Genomic DNA, 19,490 nt, shown 5'->3' on the forward strand with positions numbered 1-19,490 from the left:
GGGACTTTGTTGAAAGCCTTCCGAAAGTCCAGATAAACCACATCCGCTGGCTCCCCCTCAAAAACTCTACTAGTTACATCCTCGAAAAAGTCCAGTAGATTTGTCAAGCAATGTTTCCCTTTCATAAATCCATGCTGACTCTGTCTGATTCTGCCACTGCTTTCCAAGTGCTTAGCTATTAAATCTATTATAATGGACTCTAGAATTTCCCCCACTACCGACGTCAAGCTAATTGGTCTATAATCCCTGTTTTCTCTCTACCTCCCTTTTTAAATAGTGGGGTTACATTAGCTACCCTCCAATCTGTAGGAATTGTTCCAGAGTTTATAGAATCTCGGAAGATGACCACCAATGCATCCACTTTGGTGGATCACTTCCTTTGGTATTCTGGGATGTAGATTATCAGGCCCTGGGGATTTATCGGCCTTCAATCCATCAATTTCTCCAACACCATTTCCCTACTAATACTGATTCCTTTCAGTTCTTCCCTCTCACTAAACCCTGTGTTCCCCAACATTTCTGGTATGTTATTTGTAGTCCACCTTTGTGAAGGCAGAACCAAAGTATCTATTTAGTTGGTCAGCCATGTCTTTGTTCCTCATTGTAAATTCCCATTTCTCACTGTAAGGGACCTAAATTTGTCTTCACCAATCTCTTTCTCTTCACATAACCTATAGAAACTTGTACAGTCAGTTTTTATGTTCCCTGCAAGCTAACTCTCGTATTCTATTTTTCCCTTCTTACTCAATCCCTTGGGTCCTCCTTTGCTGAATTCTAAAGTGCTCCCAATCTTCAGGCCTGTTGTTTTTTCTGGCTAATTTGTATGCTTCTTCCTTGGATCTAATACTATCTCTATTTTCCCTTGTAAGCCATGGTTTGGCCACCTTTCCTGTTTTACTTTTGCGCCAGATAGGAATAAACAATTGTTGCAGTTCACCCATTTACTCTTTGAACGTTTGCCATTGCCTATCCAGCGTCATCCCTTTAAGTAACATTTTCTAATCCATCATAGCCAACTCGCGCTTTATACCATCGTAGTTTCCTTTATTAAGATTCAGGACCCTAGTCTCAGAATCAACTACGTCACTCTCCATCTTGATGAAGAATTCTAACATATTATGGTCGCTCATCCCCAAGGGGCCTCGCACAATTGGATTGCCAATTATTCCTTTCTCATTACACAATACCCAGTCTAGGATGGCCTGTTCTCTAGTTGGTTCATCAACATATTGCTCCAGAAAACCATCCTGTATACACTCCAGGAATTCCTCCTCTATGGTATTGTTACTAATTTGATTTGCCCGATCTATATGCAGATTAAAGTCACCCATAATTACAGATGTTCCTTTATTGCTTGTGTCTCTAAGTTCCTGTTCAGTGCCATTCCCAACATCACCACTACAGTTTGGGGGTTTATATACAATCCCCGCTAATGTTTTTGCCCCTTAGTGTTTCTCAGCTCTACCCGTACAGATTCCACATCGTCAGAGCTAATATCTTTCCTCATTATTATGTTAATTTCCTCTTTAACCAGCAATGCAACTCCACTGCCCTTTCTTTTTGTCTGTCCTTCCTAAATACTGAATACCCCTGGATGTTCAGTTCCCATCTCTGGTCACCCTGCAGCCATGTCTCAGTAATCCTGACTATATCATACCTGTTTACATCTGTTTGCTTGGTTAATTCATCCACTTTATTGCAAATGCTCCTCACATCAAGGCACAAAGCCTTAAGGCTTGTCTTTTTAACATTACTTGTCCCGTTCCCACCATTTCTCACTGAGACCCTGTTTGATTCTTGCCCTTGATTTCCCTGCCTATCACTTTTCATATTCCCCTTTCTGTCTTTTGTTCTTGTCCTTGATTTCCCCTCCTCTGACTCCTTGCACAGGTTCCCATCTCCCTGCCATTTTAGTTTAAACCCTCCCCAACCACTCTAGCAAATGTTCCTCCTAGGACATTAGTCCCGGTCCTGCCCAGGTATAACCCGTCCAGTTTGTACTGGTCCCACCTTCCCCAGAACCGATCCCAATGTCCCAGGAACCTGAAACCCTCCCTCTCACACTATCTCTTCAGCCATATATTGATCCGATATACCTTGCTATTTCTACTCTGACCAGCCCGTGGCACAGGTAATAATCCTGCGATCACTACCTTTTGAGGTTCTACTTTTCAACTTACTTATTCCCTATATTCTGCTTTTAGGACCTCATTTCTTTTTTCACTTATGTCCTTTGTACCAATATGTACCACGACCACTGGCTGTTCACCCTCCCTCTTCAGAATGTCCTGTAGCCGCTCTGAGACGCCCTTGACCTAGTACCAGGGAGGCAACATTCCATCCTGGAGTCTCATTTGCGGCCACAGAAAAACCTGTCTATTACCCTTACAATTGATTCCCCTTTCACTATTGCATTCCCACACTTTTTACTCCTCCCCTGTGCAGCAGAGCCAACAATGGTGCAATGAATTTGATTGTTGCTGCTTTCCCCTAATAGGTCATTCCCCCCAAAATCCAAAGCAGTATATCTGTTTTGCAGGGGAACAGCCACAGGGGATTCCTGCACTGCCTGCCATGTCCTGGTGGTCACCTATTTCCTTCCTGCCTGTGGACTCCTAGCCAGTGTGTGACCACCTCTCTATGCATGCTATACACCATACTCTCCGCCTCGCGGATGCTCCACAGTGTCCCCAGCTGCTGCTCCAGCTCCGAAACCCGGACTTCCAGGAGATGCAGCTGGAGACACTTCCCACACTTGTGCTGGCCCCAGGCACTGGAAATGTTCCCAACTTCCCACATAGAGCAGGAGGAGCACACCACAGCTTTGAGCTCTCCTGTCATGACTTACCCCTTTAAATTAGATTAAACCTTTTGGAAGACACTTAATATCAATTACTCCAGGGCCCTTCTTCCGTGCTCCTCGTTGTTACAGAATATAGCCCTTACAAATGATGAACCACAAAATAAGACCTTAAAAACTATAAGCACCATAGTTTGGCGTAAAATGTTCCTGCAGCAGAGAATTGCTAACCTGAGTGGTAAGAAATCACTTGCTGCAACAAATAACTTGCCCTTTCCACCTGACTGATAAAACAAGAGTGATTAAAAAAAAAAAGTGTGCTAATCTGCCAGATTTGAAAATGCCATTCTTGGTTTGAATGATAATGTTTAACAAGCAATAATGTTTAACAAGTGCTATTAAAATGTAAGCGTTTTTAAAATGTGGGATTTATGGGGCAGAGCAGATTCAATACTTAATTGTTTGATAATTGAGTTTTAATTCTCCTACTAACAGCTAAACCTTGTCCACCTCTTCTTTTCATTTTATCCTAAAGGATTTCCGGAAACAGTGCAATTATGAGGTGGATCGGAGATTCCATGTAAGTAGCCAAGATCAGTGAAATAGTTTATTGGGTATATTCTCCTCCTTTCATGATTTAACGTGTGAAAACTTGCTTTATACTTGAAACAATTTCTTTGCTGGCATTAGCTAATGGAGGAAAATATACCCAGCTTCCGATCATGCTTCCATGTTCTGACTGGCGCTGTTCTCATCAGTTTTTATACATATTGGGAAAAATTTGTGCGGGAGCGGGCGGGTGTGCCTCCGATCGGCGCCCCCGATTGGGGGCATGCCACCATTTTACATTTGCGGGCCAATTAAAACCCGCCCAGGAAGTGCAATGCGTTCCCTGTGTGGGTGGGTGGAGGGGTGGTTTGGGGGGGGGGGGGGGGGGGGGGGTGGTGTGGGGGTGATTCCCTCAGCTGGGAGTGTGCTCTTTCATGCGTGCGTGTGAAAGCACGCACTGATCTCCCTGAGGCTAAGTGCTGTCTCAGGGAGATCGGCTCCAAATTAAAATTTGCAATAAAAGCGTTAGAAAAATTTCCCTGACATGCCCCCTCATGTGACAGTCACATGAGTTGGGCAGGTCCATACCTTTAACTGAAACCTTCATTAAAAATTGAAATATCCTCACGAAACCTCTTCCCGCCCGTGGATGAGGTTTCATGCTTTCCCTGAATCCCGTCAGAGCTCCTGGCCTGTCAATGAATGGTTTTAATATAGTTTCTCAATGGCCTCAATAGGCCGTTGACAGGTTGGCGGGCGCGCAGCTGACTCGGCTGCGCCCCTGCCAACCTGAAAATGGAAATGACGCGGGGTGACATCAGGAGTCCCACCTGACGTCATCCCGTGTTGGTGTGCGGCCCCCCTGCTCCCGCTCGCCGACTGGAAGATCCTGCCCATAAGGTTTTAGGGCTAAATAATCACAAACTTAACAAAACTGTCCATTTATAACCATTCCGTCATAGACTTAGTCCGAAAAGCCTAACGGTTTGAAGTCTCTGAAAAGTGAATTTTTTTTTTTTGAATGACTCTACTGTGATTTTATGAATTAATTAAATTTTGTCCTGGGACTGAGTCCTCCCCCCGCCCCCCCCCCCCCCCCCCCGTTTGTTGGGTGGGGGGGGTGGGGGAGGTGTTTTTTGGGCGCAGGCGGGATCGAGCATGAACCCAGTTGGCGCCCCAGATTGGGTCCGCGCCACCATTTTACTTGGGCGGGCCAATTAAGGCCTGGCCAGCGTGACGCTCGTCCAGGAGAGCTCCCTGTGCTGGCTGGTGGGGCAAGTTTCCCTGAGTCAGGGCCTGCAGTCTTTCACACCCGCGCGCAAAAGAATGCAGAAATCTCCCTGAGCCTCAGAGACTAGTTTAAGGTTTTAAAATTTAAATGAAGGGAAAAAAAGACTTTTAAAGCTCGTGACAGTGTCACAAGAGCTGGGACATTAAAATTAATCTTTTTAATCATTCTTATTGAATTTTAAAACGCTTCATAAAACCTCATCCCGCCCGTGGATGAGGTTTCATGAAAAATGCAAAGGCCGCCTGGCCTATTCACCCGCCCGCCAACCTTAAGGGCAGCTCATTTAACTGTTTTATTTAGTTCTTAACAGGCCTTTATAGGCCTTTGACCGTTCGGTGGGCGCGCAGCTGACTCCTCTGCGATCCCGCCGAACTGAAAATCTAAATGACGCTTGTGGTGACATTGGGACACCCACCATCATTTTACCCGTTGACGAGCAGGCTCCGCCCTTGCTCGCCGACCAGAAAATTCTTCGCCTGGTTTCATTCAACAGCTCAGCCCATTATCTGTAGTTGCTATTACACCTTGGTTGATAAAGTGAGCAATTATCCTTACAGGATTATCCCTACTAGAACGGCTGCCAGGATTTAGCCTCATATTTTACAGCAAATGAAGAACTTTCAATGTCTAGTCACTGTTGTAGTAGAGGGAAAACACAGCAGACAGTTTGCACACAGCAGGACCCCACAAACAATAATGAGATTGTGTCCAATTAAGTTGGTTGAGGGATAAACATTGACCAAAACACTTAACAAAATGCCAGTGCCTTCCTTTGAATAGTTTCAAGGGGCCTTTGACATCCACAATAGGGCAGAGAGAGCCTCAGTTTACATTTTATCCGAGAGGTGGCACCTCTGACAGTGCGGCATTCCTTCAGTGCTGCACTGAGGTATGTATCCAGATTATGTGCTCAATTTTCAGTTGGAATTTAATCAACAGCTTTCCCACTCAGAAATTAGAATGCTACTGCTGATATCCACATCAGCACACAAATTGACAGTTTTTCTGCTTTATGCTTTGTAATCTTTTAGTTTGAATATTTGCTTTGCATTATATAAATATTTACTTTGTGAATAGGTACTTCCATAGGTACCAGCTTGCTGAAAACATTACAGGAGTAACATTCAGTCAACTACTTGCCTGCACAATTAGGCAGTTACCAGTGGATTCTAATCATCTGGAATCTGGGGAAACGTGGTGCCTGATAGAGTGGCTCCCTTGCATGTGGGATATTTGAATCCCTATTTAGCTGCAAGTATTGGTAAGCCTTGCAACTGAACCCACCGCCTGAAGGCATAAAAGCAGTCACTTTGAGGTTTCTTGAATGTTAGTGCTTTGGTTCTGTTGCTCGTTTTGCCACCCCCTAAGTTGGCACATAGATTGTTCAACTAAAGACAGAGAACACTAGTGAACTGTTTTCGCTACCGAACTGTATATCCCTATTCAAATTATATAGATTACTGTAATCGCTGAGGGCCGGAACTCCCCGACGTACATTTCACATGGGTGTCTCAGAAGGATTATTGAATCTGTGGCTTACTTGGCCTGTTGCTGGTGCTCATACAGAGGTTTTTTTGTTTCAGCTTTCAATCAGGTTATTTTTCCACAGCTCATCAATCAGAGCATTGGTGTGTCATGATTTCTTTTAATGATCCACCCTAAAACTTCAACTATCAAAGCAGTTTTTTTTGACTCCGTAATCTCCTGTCCCTTTCCACATTGCCTGGTCATTTTACAACACAAAAATAGCAGCAAATTTGTGCAGCAACTTTATTGGCCAAAATTGCACACTATTGAAATGTCTTTGTCTGCCATTTTAACTAAGGTGTTCAGCAGTATGTTTACAAATTGTTACATAAAGTTTCAGCTGAACCTGGTGGAGTGCATTCATTCCTAATGTTGTATAGCACACTTCCAATTATTTCATGTGCTATATTTCTCTTTATTTTGCTGGCATGGAGGAGAGATCTAACCAGGCTGGATGTTCCAGTTAGTGTCAGGTATAAGTGGCCCAGTGGGTGGGACTCGAGTGTTTCTAGTGTTCCTAATGCCTATGTGTAGCCGAGTTCTTAACAGCTCGAGAATTTGTCTTCCGTTCATTAGATTAATTTTTACGGCTTTCTCTGTGAGAATGTAATATGCACATGCAAGTTCTTTCTCTTTTGGTGCACTTTTTTCCATTAACAAATAAAACAATCCATAGATACCGTGCTACCATGCTCACTAATTTTAGTTACTGTCTCTGTAATAAGCACCACAGGGAAGTGGGCAGGGGGTGCAGAGCTGTTCTAATAATTATGTAATCTCTCTTCTTATCAGCCATTTAACCTGATCATCAATGTAATAAGTTAAAATTGTTTATTTTTTTTAAACTTGTTTTCAAATTTCCTGAGTTCCAGGGTGTCTTGAGCAGTTAAATTAAGCACATTATTATGATTGTCTCTGTAATGGCTGACTGCTCTGCCACAGCAGGAGCTAATGACCTCCATAGGCACTGCTGGATATTCAGGTTCAATTTGATGTAACTGGTATTGACTTGGGGGGGGTAAAAGGAAAAGCCTTTCCCCAAAGCAGACATTAGGGTAGCATTGATTTCAGCTTTTACTGAGCAGTATCTTTATATGGCAATGATATTTTCCTGGAAATTGCCGGTACAGCCATTAAATATCTCACAGCCATTATCTCAACAATTGCGTCAGCCAGGTTGCATTTGCAAAGCAATAATGCCAGGTCTGAAGGGAGAAATAAACCTTTAAAAGCTGCTTTTTTTATTGTTCTGGAGGAAGCAAGACTATGTTAATGAATTTCTTTTTATGGCTCCTGGAGCAATTTTTCTTTTCCCAGAAATACTATCAGTGGTTTGATCACTGGCATTTTGTGCCTGCTGAATGTGATTTATTGTGGTTTTCTTTGGGCGTCTAATGTCTCTCCCCTTTTTTTTGAACCGAACTCTTGTTTATCTACATGTTGGACACAGACACTTAACATGCAATTTTTTTCTTTCCACCTTTTACACAGAGAGAGTTCCCGAAGTTCTTCACTTTCCGATCAAGAGACAAGGTAAAGTACACAGTAGAAATCGAGCCTGGCAGTCCGGGTGCACGGTGGCCCAGACCGTTTGTGAAATGGGGGCGCGATGGCGGTGGCGCCGGGAGGGGGTCCCGACGTCATCCTGCGGCTTTGTGGTATTTTGGTCGGTGGGTGCGCGTGGAAGTCGGAAACACGCCTGTTGGCTATTAACGGTCTGATTAAGCTGATTTAGATGGCGATTGACTGGGATTTTACATAGCCCGTGCGTTTTTATGCTTGGCGCATGGGGGCCACTCGACCAAGCGGCCTTCATGTTTTTCATGGATTCCACATCCAGGACAGGACAAAAGCCCCACAGGCAGATGCAAAAAGTGAGCAGTTAGGAGTTTGGCTGTGAGTAGTTTGGAGCTGGTTTATTGATAGTTTCTGGTATTTTTGTGTTGTTCTGGAGAACTCTGCTTTTTTAGCATTCGCAAAGGCCTTCAGCCAATTACCCCCTTCTTCAGTGCAGAAACCTGTGGAAACATCAGCACAGAAATGGGAATAGTATACTCTGCTAGAGGGACCTCCTCACAAGGGAATGGAGGCCAGTTGCCCATAGGCAGCGTCCCAGAGTGGGACCATAGAGCAAGAGGTGCAGCCAGAAGGGTCTGGCACAAGGTGCAAGGCAGAAGGGTCCAGTGAAGGCGCCATTATCTAGCAGGCAGAGTCTACAGGCAGTGCTCCTGCCACCTGCTACATATCTGTGGTTCAGTGTCAAAGAAGGCTCCACCTCTCCAGGGAGCCTGTCAACTCCATATGCCAGGTGATTGGTCCAGAGATCACTTCCAAGTGTGTAAGTGCCCACCCTATGCCAGTGGCACTTAAGATGAACAGTGGCCCTGCACTTTTATGCCTCCGATTGGTCACTGATGCTATGTTCCAAAGGGGCAGTGCCTTCGTTCATTTCTGGACCCAGCCCGGCTGAGCGAGCCAGATGCTTTGCTGCAATTGCAGGATTTCCCCGCATCCAGGGAGCCATCGACTGCATGCATATGGCCAGAAAGGTGCCAGCGGAAGAGCCAGATCCCTTCGTGAATAGAAAGGGTTTTGACTCCCTTAATATCCAGAATGTGTGTGACCACAAGAGTCCAATATTGGAGATTTGCTCCATGTATCCGGGAAGCTGCCATGATGCCAATATCCTCCGTCATTCCCAGGTGTCAAGGCTTTTTGTGGCTCCAGCTCGCTTGCATCATTGGCTCCTGTGGAACAAAGGCCATCTGCTGAAAAGGTGGCTCGTGATGCCACTGAGACACCCAAGGACAGAAGCCAAGGAGAGCTACAATCACAATCATGCCTCGACAAGGGCAGTAATTGAGAGGACCATAGGCCTACTCAAGGTTCCGCCGTCTGGACCGCTCAGGGGGATCACTTCAATATCCCTTACTGTTGCTGTTTGCTGTGCACTGCACAGCCTGGCTCTGTCAAGGGAGGACCCATTAGAGGATGAAGACAGTGATTCTGTTCAGCAGGTCACAGAGGATGACTCAAGTTCTGGATCTGAGGAGGAGCCCCCAGGGTGAGGAGCAGGATCCCAATGTGAGGATCCTTATGGGAGGTGGGGAGACCAAGGAGCTTTGATCCAGCTAGACATCCAAACCAAGGAGTCAAGGTGATGGCATTGGGTGTGCCACCTTTCTGATCCCTCCCGCTAAGGCAATCATGTCACCCTTAAGTCAAGGTCTGACCTCTGAAATAAACTTTATAGCCCTTCCTCTGTCACACATGAGTCCCAGGCCTCTTCCCTATCAAATGTATGAAGCATACTAAGACCATTGCACAGAAAGAGACATTTTTATAATGAAGTCAAATATACAAATGAACCTGTACACACATGCCAAGGCAACATAAATTACCCATGACAACCCCTTATGTGATCATAGTTAGTTAAACTTCCCCTTGCGAGTGTTACGTCTTGGTTTCCCCCCCTTCGCTAGCAGCTGGATTTGAGGCAGCCTGCTGACTGTGATGCCCCGTCAGCCTTGATGACCTTGGCTGCCGTCTTCGGGACACCAGAGCTTGTGCAGGCCCCGTCTGGGTGAGAGAGTCCAGCACCATGGCTGGGCACACCTCAGTCATCGCGTTCTCATCAGATGCAGTGGTCACTGACAGAGGGGGGGAGGGGCTGCTGCCATCATCCAGAGTATCCTGAGAGGAGCCCACAGATGCGAGCTGCAACACGTCCACCAACATGAGATTGGTTTGAACCTTCCTGCTCACCATCGGTGGGTGGGCAGCTAGCAGAGTTACTGGGTGCCCCATCCATCTCTCGTGTTGCCAGTAACCTGCTGAGGTCACTGCCATTGTGTGAGCTTGCAGATCTGCAAGCAACCCCAGAAACCCCTGATTGAGTTCCTGGAGCTGCCTTTCCACAAGAGTCGTCACTCTTTCTACGGTGGAGGCTGTGCGTTCTGAGCTATGGGTCAACACAGTGCTCAAGCTCTGCAAGACATACAACATGGCACGCAGACCCCTGGGGATCTCTACCAGAACCTCCTGTGCACCCCACTGGATATCAAGCATCTGTCACTTGATGGATGACTCCAGAGGCTCATCACCTGCCTCAGTCTCAGCATTGACCTGGGCTCCAGCGCTCCTCTGACTGCTGGTGCCCTGTGGATTCTCTGCCTCTGTGAGCACCTCAAGCGAGTGTGGTACACCTTCACCACTGCACTACCATCCAATCCACAATGCTTATGCCTATCGATGTGCATTTGTGGTTAGTGCAGAGGGAGGATGTGACGTGGGTGCATCTGGCATATGTTCCTCCCCGGGGGTCAAGATGAGGCCCTCGGGGCCCCTTTGGGGTCACGATAATGAGGCATCTGAGTGAGGAAGCAAAATTGTCAGCATGGACCATCATTATGAAGTCTTGAGTGCATGCAGTCTGCTTTCTCATTACATTTGACACCAGGCTAAGCAAGTAGTTTTGAATGGATGAGCAATTCACATGTCAGTCTTACAACAACTGCCCCACATCTCTGAGACACTACACCAATCTCCTCCCCTTCCATTGGACTCTTACCTTCATCCGACACCCCTATCTCTCCACGACCTGTGGACCCAGCTCCATGCTCACAGGCCATTTCCAAAGCTTGCTTCTTCACCTGACTGAGGCTAAGCGGGTTTGGTATCCCTTCCACCAGTCTAACTTTGTTCCAGTGAATTGTGACTCCTGTTCTCCTGTGAGGGAATAAGTGCTGCCATTAGTTCCCCCCAACATGCTGCCCCATTGCAGCCTCCCCATCCCTAAAAATACAGGAACAGTTGCCTGTTGCATTGTCACACATCACCCTGATATACATGTCAGCTATGGTCTATCAAGACACATGAAATGCCACATTTCAATCTACATTTCACACCCTTGAGCACCAACATGTGCTGACACCCAGCAAGACATCAACCCAAGATTCCAATTGGAATCAGTCCTCACCGTGCCAGAGCATAAAAGGTCATTGAACCTTTTGTGGCACTGGATCCAGGTTTGGCATATAATGTCATGACTGCTGACCAGGGCTGCCACCTCTGTCCAGTCCTCCTTGATGATGTGTGGTGGCCTCCTCATGCCATCCCTTGGCAGCAGGATGTGAGGGCAGTCATTTACTGTCTCCAGTAAGACCCTGTGCCACTAATCTGTGAAACGGGTTTGAGGGGGGGAGAGGTGTTTGAAGGCATACTGGATCTGGGCATTGCTGACATGCCTGGCATGGGATCTGGCCATCGATGCCACCTTGCACACTGGGGCAGCTCTTCAATCGATAAGGGAGTCCAGACATTACAAACAAGCTCCCTGAGGCTTCAAATGCAGACTTTCAGCCTGCAGGGAGCTGCATTTCAATCCTCCGCCCCCGCACCCTTCCTGTTCCCGGCATCCAGCTTGTTCCCATCCCTGCTGGCAGCACTGAGCCTGTCTCAGCACATGTTTCATGCTAGCCTGCAGTTAATTGGCCAGCCAGTGTGAAATTGCGGTCGATATCTAATCGTGGATGGAAGCAGATTCCACATCCACTTCCGGGCTTGCTGATCATGCTTGCACACCATGCCAAAAATTCAGGCCAAGGTTTTCAAAAGCCTAGCACTAAATATCTTCCCTGCCCCTGAATACCCAAAGAGAACCAAATGCTTAATGATGGTATGGTTGGCATAGTTCTCTTTCCAAGTATCTCTGGTGGTTTTCAAAACCTATTTTAGGATCTCAATTGTGTTGAAATTGCATAGGGGGTTAGTTGGCTAAAACTGTAAGCTTTAGTGGGGCAGTGATAGTGGGATGAGCAGTAATTTAGTGTTAGAGGAGCAAAAGGTTCAGGCGGGATATATAGCTGGAATGTTATTCTGAAATGGGCAGAAATATCGGGAGTTTGCAGTTTGAATCGTAGGATATTAGTGTTGTTACATTAATACCATGGTTTAGAGAAAAGGTTATGGAATAACAGATCCATTATTTGAGAACATGACATTTGTAAACACATTTATTAATTCAAAATTAACATGCATTGGGTTGCAAAGTTAGCACGTATAGTGCAGGAATAACGTAAACCTCTCAGCACTATCTTGAGTCCAGATTTGAGTTGATGAGATGTAAAGTCCTAGCATAAAAATAGATCTATCAGATGGCATAGTGGGGTGCATAGGGGCAACTGAGCCTTTATGAAATAGATTTTTTTGTATTAGCTTCCGTGATAAAACCTGCATTATAAATAAATTACGAGATGTAAACTACCCACCAAGTTCATGCTGTTAGTTTTAGAGCAGAATAGTTTTAGTGCAGAATTAATGGCAAGCATTGGAGCAGGATGTGAAGCTTTTATTTAAAGTAGGTCATCCTGAGGATGAGATATGTTAACTTAGCTTATGAAGCTGCACAGATCTGACTTATTTGTGGCTGGTAGAATTGGTTTTTCTATCCAACTCGCTGTGATTGAGGTTTTAGAAAATTCTATGCTTGTTAGATTTTGAAAATATTTTGGTGGATAATATAACAACTCGTTCAGCTTGAAAAGCTGTGAAATGATGAAGAGAAACAGCAATGTTTGAAGATACAATGGGGTAGCTCCTTGTCTTTCCCACCTGGATATGAAGTATCGTTTAGGCTGATCATCTGGAGGAAAACTGAGAGCCAGAGGAGAGCTACTAACAGAGCTATCTGATTTTTGTTTCTTTCATTTAAATGGATGAATATTGGGAAGAATTTGTTATGGGTCTGTGATTTTCTCCTACTTGATTTTTCTGTTTTGCTAACTGGCCAGGCAGTATTATAAGCCTGGATGGTACAGACAAAAATCTACCGAAACGTCTTAATTTACCAATAACTGGGGTTTCCGCTTTCTTCAAGTAATGTGCTCAGGCTCATCAACTTTTGTCAAGTCCAGCATTGAACTCGGGGCTCAAGAGGGTGGCACAAGTTGCAGGAGAATGAAGACAAAGGAGTACAGAGCTGGTGGCGGAGTGTGTGAAGATAATGGCTTGTGCGCTGTCATTTTCTGCTGAATCAAAATTCATCAAAACCTTCAATAATTAATAGACAGAAATGAAAGACTCAGATTAATTTTGAAGTCATGTGTTGGAGGTGACGTGAAGTAGAGAGCCAATTGTGCAAAGAGTTTGGATGAAAAGGGCCCTTCTCAGTTGGCTGCCATTTTTCTAGAATCCGACACCTGGCTGTGTCTTAAGCAATATTTACATTTGCTGCTTGTGTAGTTTTGTTTAGGAAAAGTGACACATGTGCCCACTCCCCAATTTTACATTGGTTAAGGGAACTGGTTTCTTTAACGTAAATACAGTGGTTGAGCCTGTAGACCTTGCTGCCCTGTCATGCAAATTATAGAAAAGCCTGTAAATATGTTTAGTGTTCTGGCCTCAACACGTCTTTCTGACCCCTCGCTCCACCTGCCGAGAAATACCTCCTTATTCGTTGCTCAATCCTGTCTCAGCAATGTGATTCCGATAAGTTGTCATTACGTTTTAAAATCTTAAAGCCACGCTCTGTATCACTTTGTGGTAACTGGGAATGAAGGTTTGTGCATGTGCGCTCCTGCTCTCTCTCTCTCTTGCCCTGCCTCCCTTTTTCTTTTGCCCTCCCTTCTTGCTTTTTTTGCCCTCCCTTATCTTGCTTGCCTGTCCTCCCTCCTGCCTGCCCGCCCTCTCAGTTTTGCCATTCACTCCTCACGCCCACCCACCCCAGCTGATTCCTCACTCTTTTCTCTCTCCTGTCCCCACTCCCTCTCTTGTTTTCCCCATCGCTTTGTTATATTAGCATTAGAATATTATACTAGCTCAGTCTTAATGAATCTCTTAGTTGCACTTTCATTTCCTTTTTCCAGTTTCAGGAAGACCGAATTTACCGGCATCTGGAGCCTGCCCTGGCTTTCCAGCTGGAGCTGAATCGAATGCGTAATTTTGATCTTACTGCCATGCCATGTGCCAATCACAAAATGCACTTGTATTTGGGTGCAGCCAAGGTGGAGGCGGGTATCGAGGTGACAGACTATCGATTCTTTGTGCGAGCCATTATTCGGCACTCGGACTTGGTCACCAAGGTGGGTCAGCCTACATCAACACCTTGCATTTATGTAGCACCATTTAAAAACATTTCACACAAATCTAAGACAGAAAATTAATGGCGAAAAGGAGTGATTAAAAAGCCTGGTCAAAAAGGTAGGTTTTAAAGCACGAGATGGAGGTGGAGTGGTTGGGAGGGATGAGGGTCAGAAATTCAAGAGGATGTGGCCTGGGTGGCTGAAGTCATGACTTTCATGGGTGTTGGTGAAGGGAGCAATACACAGGAAGCCAGAGAAACTGCATGTTGGGAGAGATTACTGGAAAAGGCAGGTGTGGGCCATGAAGCAATTTTAAACAGGTCAATGCGAGTTTGAGCATTGGTTGGGATTGGGAACCAGTGTAAGTCAGCAAGAGAAAGTGAACAGGGTTTGGCATAGGACAGGATACAAACAGCAGAGTTTTGGATGAGCTGAAGTTTATACTTGGTGGGGGCCAGCAGGAGAGCATTGGAGTAGTCGAGTCTGGAGGTGATGAGAGATGGATGAGGGCTTCAGCAGCAGATGGGCTGAGGTAAGGTTGGAGGTTGGATATGTTATGGAGGTGAAAGTAGGCAGTCTTTTTCAAAGAGCGGATACGAGATTGGAATCTCAGCGCAGGATTGAATTGGATGCCAAGATAATGAACAAAGTGCTTCAGCCTGAGACAGAGACCTGGAAGGAGGGTGGAAGTGGTGGGGAGGTACAGAATTCATGATGTTTAATGGGAGGAAATTATAGCTCGTATAAGACTGTATATCAGACAAGCAGAATTAAAATATAGAGGCAGTGGAGAAGTCAGTTGAGGTGGTGGAGATTGGTGGGTGTTAGCAGCATTCATGTAAAAGCTGGTGCATGTCTGAATTCCTCACCAAGGAGTGGCATGTAGATGAGAAAAGGGAAGGACCAAGGATCGATCTTTGGGGTGACAAGAGGACTGATGGTGTGGGGCTGGAAGAGATGCCGTGGCTGGAGATACTCGTTGCTAAGAGTAGAACAAAATGAGGGTAGCCCCACTGAGCTGGACAACAGCGGAAAATTGTTGGCAGAGAATAGCGTGGTCAACTGTGTCAGAGGAATTGTGCACCAGAGTCAAAGTCACAGAGAATATCGTTTCTGACTTTGGTTAGGGTCGTTTCAATGCTGTGGCAGAGACGGAAAGTTGACTGGAGAGGTTTAAACTGGGAGTTTTAGGAAAGATGGGTACGGATTTGGGAATTAACAGCTAGTTCAAGGCCTTTGGAGAGGAAAGATGGTTTGGAGATGGGAACGGTATTTTTCATGGACAGAGGAAGCAAAAGGATTTTTCAGGGAGTGGGGGGATGATAGTTTTGGTAGGTGGGAGGCTGTTGCCAATGTCGGCGAGCATGGGGGCTAAGTGGGAAAGGGGTCAAGGGAGCAGGAGCTGGGCCTCGTGGATGAGATGAGGTCAGATGCAACATAGAGGAAGGAAAACTGTAGGGAGTTGTGGATGGGGGCATAATTTAGCTTGGTGAAAAGTAGGGGCAGTTGGCAGTGACAGCTGGTGGAAAGTCCCAAACTTGGTGCCAATGAAACCCATGTTGGAGGTGAAGGTGGAAGGAGATAGGGAATTAAGGAGACAGTTGTTGCTGGAAAAAATTGGCTTTCCAGGGTGATTCCTGAGTACTGGGTGATTTTAGCATGAAGTCCAGCAACATTAGATGTAAGCCAGCCTGATCTGGTGATGGATGTTTAAGCCATTTGTGTGGTAGGTAAGCGCAGATCTGCACCTCTTGAAGTTGAGTGAGCAAATCTGATGTCCACAACAAAGGGAATGGCTGAGATGGAAGAGAGTTGAGATTTTGCAGCAGACGAGGGCACGAAAGGTGAAGGTTAAGAGATTGGTTGTATAAATCACCAAATGCAGTGCTGTCGTGGTGAATTGTTGGCCAAATACAGATAGTTGGGAGTTTGAAAGAGAAATTGTGAGAGACTTGGAGCAAAGTTTTTTTCCAGGGACAGATGCAGAAGGAAGTGGGTTGCATGGGTTGAGATTGTGGTTGTGGGTGGTGGGGTACCAGAGTATGGATAGTGAGATCATAGGTGATGGTACATCAGTGAATAAGCCTTGATGGGCCTCAGATCCTTAATGCATTTTTGATCATTTAAGCTTGGGATAAACCTGATGTGCTTCTCCAATAGAAAGCACATCATGAATTATTTTGTGTGCTATAATTCGAGCAACACTCTGCTAAGTTAATGTACCTCCCAAGTCATTTTTTTATTTTACTGCATTTTAATGTAATTTTTGATGGTCTGTTTCACTTAATATCATTTTTCTCGTAATTTGAAATATCTCCTAGAAAAGTTGAACATGCATAAAACTGTGTGAGCAGGTAGCACATTAATTAAAGTCCTGTAATGCTTTAAGCAATTTGATTCCAAAAGGCGCAACTTGTATTTAAGGGCTGCTGCTACTGCTTGATTTAAATTTTTTTTATATAGCCAATGATTAAAAGTGACCTTAGTTTTGTTTTTCAAAATTCAACTGGTTTAGTTATTTTCATAGTTAATTGAGAAAATTATTGCCCTGTGCCGACTTTGTTCTTTTTTTATATTGTACAATTTGTATTTTTTTTATTCTGTTTAAATGTGGCTGGTGTTTGGATTTTAATTGAATTTGTTTTGTTTTAATTTTCTATTTTCCTTGGAGACCATGAAGACCACATCCTTATTTTTATTGCCAGTTTTCTGCTACTTTTCTGAAGGGTTTGATCCCTTGATGGGAAATGGCTACACAATGCAAGTTACTCCCTCACATTTAATTGAGTGAACCTTATTTTGAGTGCGGGCCTCAAAACTAAGTATCTTGAGGACATTTCACCACAAGGACATCATAGCCAAGCTTGATACTGTCCTCTCCACTGTCCACATAGTCGGGAGAGAGAACCCTAATTTTTATCTGACCTATTGACGTACCTTCTTCCACATGGGATTAGTTAGTTTAGCTCATGTTGGGAAGTGAACCTTGGGCTCAGCTACTCATTGGATAAATTTGCTGGACTACTGTGGAGAATCTGCTTACTTTTTTGTTCAAAATGGGCATGTTCTTGGCCTGCTTGACAAGTCTCTAGCAGTGCTGATTGTAATTAACCACTAGGACATGCCTTTTGATCTCCTCTGCTCACTTGACTTCCCGGTCCCTGCCAACCCCCTTCCACCACCGTTACTAAGGTGAAGTATAGTCTTTATTCGGTGCTAGCCTGCTCAATAAATCATAGATTGGGAGTACAGTTTAGCAGAGCCTTAACCAGCTCCAGTTGTTAGTCTAGACTATTTCATGTTAATCACATCATGTCACATCATTCCATCCCAAATATCAAACCTGGCCAAGGTAGGAAATCTTCGGTGGGTGAGGGGAGCTATGTTTCATGTGCTGCTTGTGATTTGAAAGTGCTTCACGTTATTCCATTCTTTATAACTGTTGATTTCCATGTGGAAGGACTACAAATACGCCAAAAAAAATTCTTTAAACAAAACTCCACAGCAGCTAGAACTTGGCTTGGACTTCTCAAAAGTTGCTAACGTGCCAATGGAAAGAATTCCATTATTGCGCCAGACCCATTTTGATGTGTTAATTTTGCAATAACATTGCAAACATAATCTTAAATGACCTGTATTTGCAAATTTGTCAATCTGAAATCAGAATAGCAGAGCCAGCAAAAATAACAGAAGCTGCAGCCATTTACATCAGCCATCAGCAGTGCTTCCCCATCAGGAGGAGCCCAAGGACACTGCATTCCCGAAAGGAGTTTGACATCAATGGCATTGACACAACTCATTTATGATAAGAATAAAAGGACCATAAATTTCATGTTCTGTTTATGCTATGGAGGAAGAATAGATTACTGGTGAACTGTTAATTGCTGTAGCTTGAACTTACTTGTGAGGTGCTCAGACTATTTTATATATTACGTGGCTTAAGATGTAGCTTTAGATTTTTTTTTAAATGAATGAGTTTTAGTAAGATCAAAGCACTTTCATACTGATATTAATCTTGTCTGTAGGAAGCCTCCTTTGAATATCTGCAGAATGAGGGAGAACGTTTGCTGCTGGAGGCAATGGATGAGCTGGAAGTAGCGTTTAACAACACTAATGTTCGAACAGATTGCAACCATATCTTCCTTAACTTTGTTCCCACTGTCATCATGGATCCTTCAAAGGTAGCCACTTTCTTTGGAATTCTCTTGACAAAGTGAAGAAGTAAATCACAATCTAAATCTTTGGTGATTTCTGTTGAGGTGTATTGGTGCACTGGTTTGCAGATCATACTGTGCCATAATCTAGTAGGACACAGGTATCCAACCTGCTATTAAAACCATGGCAAAGATTGTCTTATAATCTCTGAGAATACATTTATGTTCATGGGCTCATTAATTTTTAGAGAAATGAGCATTATTCTGCTTCTCAATAACTTCATCCCCTAGTCAAGGGGTGAACCACCTCGCCTGGTTGTTAGGTCAAGCCTTGTCAACTTGAGAGAGACTACAACTCATGTGGAATGGCACAGGTGACAGTGCACACTGCCAGCATATCTATAATGCAATTGTATGGTCAAAGATGAGTGCCTCACAGGAAGCTGTTTCTATTTGTGTTGTGTTCTGTCACCAATAATGTGTTGTAGAATCCCATCTATTTAAAGAATATTTTTAATTAAACTTTCAAATGAATAGTTGAAGCTGTTGTTGCAATAGATTGAAGAGTTTACTGCAGTTTAGATGTTCCTAGATTACAAAATTTTAACTTTGAAGCTGTTTGCTCATGGTCACCCTGAAATTGAATAACCCCCAGTTTATTAGAACATAATCATATTGCCTGTGATGCATTCAATGGTAAGCACGCTGTGTGATGTGGTACCAAACCTTGCACAGCAGAATGTTTCTAATTCGATCATCGTGCTCAGTCAGCTGATCTCAGCCAGGCAACAGATGGGCTACATCAACATACATGGGATGGATGAAAACATTAAGTAGAGAATCCCGGTCCTTATTGCTATCCATTATCACTCCACTCGCTTCTGATAAGTTGCCAGCTTTCAGTGAGGACAGGATTCAGCCCTTCAGTCAAATAGCCTGTCAACACATACTGTCCAGGTTTACAATTTAGTAATGGTCATCAAGGTATGGTAACTGGTGGCCTGCTGGGATCATAGATTGTTACTGGAGCACAAACCATGACTTCAGAATATGGAGAGAGAGAGAATTAGGAGGAAGATGTTGAAGTA

General features: G+C 44.5%; 1 protein-coding gene across 2 annotated transcripts in view; it reads left to right on the plus strand.

Moving 5' to 3' along the window:
- The window catches only part of acaca (acetyl-CoA carboxylase alpha), a 303,263-nt gene that overhangs the window by 126,163 nt on the left and 157,610 nt on the right, over nt 1-19,490 (plus strand). For both annotated transcript variants that reach the window (XM_041197029.1, XM_041197030.1), the window contains exons 34-37: nt 3,336-3,380; nt 7,659-7,700; nt 14,033-14,248; nt 18,274-18,429. In XM_041197029.1, coding sequence (XP_041052963.1) covers nt 3,336-3,380; nt 7,659-7,700; nt 14,033-14,248; nt 18,274-18,429 — 459 coding nt within the window. The remainder of the gene's footprint in view (nt 1-3,335; nt 3,381-7,658; nt 7,701-14,032; nt 14,249-18,273; nt 18,430-19,490) is intronic.

This window comes from Carcharodon carcharias, chromosome 10 (genome assembly GCF_017639515.1).
Source record: "Carcharodon carcharias isolate sCarCar2 chromosome 10, sCarCar2.pri, whole genome shotgun sequence".
NCBI lineage: Eukaryota > Metazoa > Chordata > Chondrichthyes > Lamniformes > Lamnidae > Carcharodon > Carcharodon carcharias.